Source organism: Octopus bimaculoides, chromosome 12, assembly GCF_001194135.2.
Source record: "Octopus bimaculoides isolate UCB-OBI-ISO-001 chromosome 12, ASM119413v2, whole genome shotgun sequence".
NCBI classification, from domain to species: domain Eukaryota; kingdom Metazoa; phylum Mollusca; class Cephalopoda; order Octopoda; family Octopodidae; genus Octopus; species Octopus bimaculoides.
The window spans coordinates 27,969,155-27,975,064 of NC_068992.1; the positions used below are offsets into that span (position 1 = coordinate 27,969,155).

General features: G+C 35.1%; 1 protein-coding gene across 1 annotated transcript in view; it reads left to right on the top strand.

Moving 5' to 3' along the window:
* The window catches only part of LOC106871907 (28S rRNA (cytosine-C(5))-methyltransferase), an 18,446-nt gene extending 12,671 nt beyond the window's left edge, over window positions 1-5,775 (top strand). The window contains exons 5-6 of the mRNA XM_052972021.1: window positions 3,096-3,138; window positions 5,025-5,775. Of these exons, the coding sequence (XP_052827981.1) occupies window positions 3,096-3,138; window positions 5,025-5,443 (462 nt within the window). The 3' untranslated portion in view covers window positions 5,444-5,775. The remainder of the gene's footprint in view (window positions 1-3,095; window positions 3,139-5,024) is intronic.
* The last annotated feature ends 135 nt before the right edge of the window (window positions 5,776-5,910 follow it).

The window sequence follows — 5,910 nt, forward strand, 5'->3', positions numbered from 1 at the left end:
TTGGATTGTCCATATTTTAAACTGATTTAAAAAGAAAAATTCGATAAATTAACCAAAGAATTCATCATCATCATCATCATCGTTTAACGTCCGCTTTCCATGCTAGCATGGGTTGGACGATTTGACTGAGGACTGGTGAAACCAGATGGCTACACCAGGCTCCAATCTGATTTGGCAGAGTTTCTACAGCTGGATGCCCTTCCTAACACCAACCACATGTAGAATACAAATTCACAAAAATTTTCTCAAAATTCCCCAAAATAAAAGTTACGAGGGGTTACATGGCATGCTTAAAGCAGAATTCCGCCAAAGTCCTCTGTTCTCTATATTTGTGCCCTCACTTTCCAAAGATATACATCATCAAAACAGCTGTCATTCTTTGTAGTTTTGAAAAAAAAGATTGTATTTAGAGATAAACTAAAACGTGATTGAGATCATACCTGATCCAGTACATGATGGATCTACCAGAATGAATTCCACATCTTTAAATCGACAGTCAGCAGGATCTAGCCTCATAAAATCACCAAAGATAGTTTCAACAATTCCACTGCCTGTCTTTGCAATGAAATGTTTTAAAGTCTCCATTCGACGTGCATCCCTTTCAATAGCATAAATTTTTCTGCCAAATGAAGAATATATGCAAATCAAATAAACAAAGTTAAAAGAGAGTTGCAAGTTAAAGCTACTTCATAAATGTAATTTGTACTAAATTTGTTTTATTTCATATCCTAATTTCCCATAAGTGGTAAACTATAGCCAAACAACAAATATGTGTTTCACTATTTTAAATAAAAAGATTTTGTGCTGATATGTTTTAATTCTGTAGCATTTAAACCAACCTTATTCAGCCCAAATATTCTACCTGTTCTATATTCAAACTAGCCAGATCCAGCCTCTCACACTTTTCCTACCAATGTCATTAAAAAAAGTAAACAATCTCATCAATACAATTGTGAAGCTACATGCTAATGTATGATTAATTCAAAACAATTGCTGCCATGCAAAAAAGGACCTGTGCTACTTCCACATTAAAAAGCACCCATGCTGGTGCCACATTAAAAAGCACCCATGCTGGTGCCACATTAAAAAGCACCCATGCTAGCACCATGTATAAAGCATTTCTGCTGGTACCATGTATAAAGCATTTCTGCTGGTACCATGTATAAAGCATTTCTGCTGGTTCCACATAAAAAGCACTTGTATTGGTGCCACATGTAAAGCACCCATGCTGGTTCTTCACATAAAGCTGGTGCCATGTAAAAACGTACCCAGTACACTCTGTAAAGTAGTTGGTATTAGGAAAGATATCCATCCATAAAGACGATGCCAAAACAGACAAGTGGAGCCTGGTGGAGTTCTCTGGCTTGCCAGCTTCTGTCAAACCAACCAAGCCATGCCAACATGGAAAACAGATGCTAAATGATAATGATGACATTTGACAGAGTATTCTCAATGCATTGGTTTCATTTCTATTCATTTAATTCTTTTAGAAAAACAAAAAAAAATCAAGACTAAAACTGTTGGTAGCTTAATGGAATGATTAGAGATAAAATGATTCGACCAATCTAGTGAATTGGTAGAATTATTAAAGTGCCAGATCAGATGCCTGGCAGTTTTTATTCCTGTTATTTGATTCTGAGTTCAAGCTTGCTGTGGTCTACTGACCACCATAGAATTCAAAGAAGGAAGAGGAAGGGGAGAAGAATTGGTGGTGAGACTTTATTTCAGTTTATTTTATGGAAGAAATTTCCATTAAATGCTATTGTGAAAAGATTAGACAAAAATAATTCTTCTTACCCAACATTATTCATCAAAGCGGCAAGATGAGTAGTTTTGTTCCCTGGAGCAGCACAGCAGTCAATAACACAGCTCCCCTCAGTGGGTGACAAAACATAAGCAGGGAAGCAACTGGCCTACAAAAAATAAAATAAAAATAAAAACACAAGTAAAACAATATTTGAGGAAGTAAGACTATTCGAAAACTTTTTAACAAAGACAAAAGCAACAGCTAACAATTCTGCCATAGTTTGCCTTAGTTTATATATTTCCAGTAATAATGGATTCAAATTTTGGCAGAAGGTCCATAGTTTAGGGGAGGGGCTTAATTACATCGACTCTTCCATCCTATCTCATTGTATAGATGGTTACATTGGACCAATTGTGTTCAATTTACTCTGCATTTATCCTCCTCCCTTCTAAAGCCTGTCACCACCCTGATTACACCAACAAACTTATTTGTTTTCTTTTACAGATATTCAGCCTCTATCACCACTCTAGCCACTGAGTCACATATATTTCTGTCACCTCCTAACCATCTAAGCTAGGTTGCCTTTAACCCTTTAGCATTCACATTATTTTGTCAAATGTAATGCTTATTTATTTACATTGATTTGAAATGATCATGTATTATCTTGCAACTTTGAGATTTCAATGATGTGATTGTATAGTTTTACAATGACATTCTTAGGTAGGTGCAAGAGGCCAGATCTGGTCAGTTTGAACATAAAGCAGGAAAAAAATTTGGGGCTAGAGATGGCTTGTTTAAATACCAAGGGTTAATATACATATAGTTACTTTGGTTAATTTATCGAATTTTTTCTTTTTAAATCAGTTTAAAATATGGACAATCCAAATTTTGGGCTTAAATCCCAGCAATAAACTGTTAAAAATATTTATGGAGAGAAAGATATTGAAAAACATCAATACATCAGATTGACAAACGAACGAGGAGGGTATGAGGTGATTATGAGACGTGCTAAAAATAACAGCTAAATAGGCCTTAAATCAGGCACCAAAATTTCTTTGCTATTTTCGTTTTTACATAATCGTATGAATTCCTACGTGTTGAACACAAATTCACAAAAATTTTCTGAAAATTCTAAAAAATAAGAAAAGTTTTGAGGAGTTATATGGCTTGCATAAAGCAGATTTCTCCAAAACCTTTTGAGGTCATTTTACTTGCTAATGCAGGAAAGTCCTTTCTCTTCAAATTCAGTATAAACATTTAAAAATTTTTTGGCTCAATCCTACCTTAATTGTCTAAAACTGATAAGTTTTAAATGAATTTTCTTTCTCTCCACATCTTTATATATTAGGAAATTCCAACTTTTCCTCGTTTTTCTTTGGATGTGGACTTTAGTAAGTTTTGGAATATTTCTGATCTTTATCAATAGAAGACATTGAATGCATGACTATCTTAATTATTTTTCTGTTATAAATGACATTATTTAGCCAACATCAGCATAAAAAGCTCATACTATAAGTCTAAATTCATTAAAAATAAATTAAAATTTGCGTTAAAATTCGATAAAGCAATTACCTCCCTTATATTTTTCTCTCTGCGAATATTTTGTAAGTATCTTCTTTTGTAACTGTTTGTTCGCCATTTTTCTGTGTTACTGTAGTTAAGAAAGTTTTAAGGTTTATTTTTGGATTGAAGTGAACATGCAATCTTAATGCTTAGCAGACATGGGTTTCAAAGAAGTACTAGCTAATACATATGTTGAAAAGGAGATAAAGATCTGTAACATAGAAGACAACAGGTCCATTTTCCATGACAATCTGTTGTGAACCTCTGACCAGATCTACAAATGGAACTTTTTTTTTTGAAAGATCTGTATTTTAGCTTGGAAGAAAGGGGGAAAGCATAGGGCCAGACATGACTAGAAGAGAAGGCTAAACTTTAGGTTAAGCAAGGAGAGAAGTAGACATTGAAAATAAAAAGTTTGCCAATGTTCTGTGATGTGAGAAGCTCTGGTAAGTCAATATGAAACAGGGTTTCATTAATGGAGAACTAATGGTTAGTGTATGAGGCTCACAATCGCGAGGTCAGGGGTTCAATTCCTTGACTGGGTAGCATGTCGTGTTCTTCAGTAAGGCACCTTTCACATTCCAGCAATCTACTAAACTGTAAAAGAGTACCAGCCTAATATTGGTGCAGCTGTCATATGTTGGATGTTCTGGATGAAGGGAATGAAAGAGTGAGGGTATGTTTATCTGATTACAGTTCTATAGAGCCCTAAATCAATCACCACAGTCATGGTGGTACGTTCTTACCAAATCACACTCATTTATGGTTGACAACTATATTGAGTTTTTAATGGAAATGGTACACTTGCCCTCACTGACAGACAGAGGCATTGAGATGCTATTAAGAGAAGTACTGATTAAGGAGAATGCTTAGGAGGTGAGGAAGGACCTCAATTAAACCCTTCATAAGGATCAGTTATTTGAATTTGATGGCAGTACATTGGAAATGGCTATTAAGGGTATGAAGGTTAGACACAGGCTTGGAAATGTTGTAAATATTTAATAAAGTAAGGATACTCATTAGTTAATGAGTTTGTCAATCAGGAAGTACAGGAAGAGGTTATTCAAAATGATTAGCAACAGAGCAGTCTCATCATTAACTTATTAAAGGGAAAAACAAATGTTCTAGAAATAAGAAACTACAAAAAGCAGAAAATTGATATTGCTGTACTCAAGAAGACCCACCCACCACAACAGAATTTGGATCCTAAAACCAAGATACCACATAAACAGCACTGGTGTAGGTGCTGGTGTCACATGAAAACTGGTGATGGTACAACATAAAAAGTACCCAGTACACTCTGTAAGGTGGTTGGCATTAGGAAGGGCATCGGGCTGTAGAAACCAAGCCAAAATTGACTTAGGAACCTGGTGTGGACCCTGGTCTTGCTAGCTCTTGTCAAGCTGTCCAACCCATGCCCGCATGGGAAATGAACTCAAATGATGATGTTATGGCAGTAAGAGAAAGAGTTCTTGAACAGCTAATTAGGAAGGAAATTTCCTTAGATCAAGTGTAGTGCAGATTTGTGTTAGAGCAGGGGACAACTGATATCCTCTTCCTGGTGAGACAAATTACAAGAGAGACTACTGATTTGACTTGTTTCTATCAGACTTAGCCACCCTGTAATGGGCTAACTCGTGGGCACTGTAACTTGTGTTGATCATGTTAAACCAATATGATTTATAAATGTGTAGTTGAAGACATTTATGATGAGGAATTCATTTTGTGTTGTTTTCTATCTCCTTTTCTCCAGGCATAATTTCCAGAATGGACAATGTACTTGACAGTAATCCTACAACCAATGACCGCTTACAGAAACTGTATTTTATTCAGAGAAAGTTACTGATACATGCACTCAGCTTCCCCAGTGTTAAAAGAGTCGTTTATTCCACATGTTCTGTCTTCCCAGAAGAAAATGAACAAGTCATTGATACAGTCTTTCAAATGTTCCAGAAGGAATATTGCCTGAAGGAAATTATGCCAGATTTTCCTCACCGTGGCTTAGAGGGATATCAGAGTTCTAAGTATTGTCTACGGTTTGCATCAAATATTGATAAAACTAATGGTTTCTTTGTGGCTTGTTTTGTAAGACGTGATCTGTCATTAGTTGAGTCCAACCCTGAACAACTCTAAATGGAAACTATAAACTGATAACTCATCAAACCGAAAACGTTGCTCATTCTGAAACATCAACCATAAAATATATCATCATCATCATCATCATTATCATCGTTTTTCTAATACATTCTAATCTTCTAATATAATAATGAGTTTAGTGTTTTTATATATTTGTATTTATCTTATCTATACTATATATAAAACAGAGATGTGTGTGTAATCGCTTTTCACGTGAAATCGACTTCACCAAATGCTTCCATACTTGTAATGTGTGAATAATTTGACCTCGGATAAATCTTAGGCTCTTCATTTGATTTTTTTAATTAAAAATACATAATATTGCTTTATATTTAAGATTCACTTCTTTAAAAAGGTTCCTCAATGTCAACTTCCGGTATTGACGTAACAACGGCATAAAAGCTTCACTCTCTATTTTGTGTGTGAGTGTGTATGAGAGAGAGAGAGAGAGTAAATACTACATA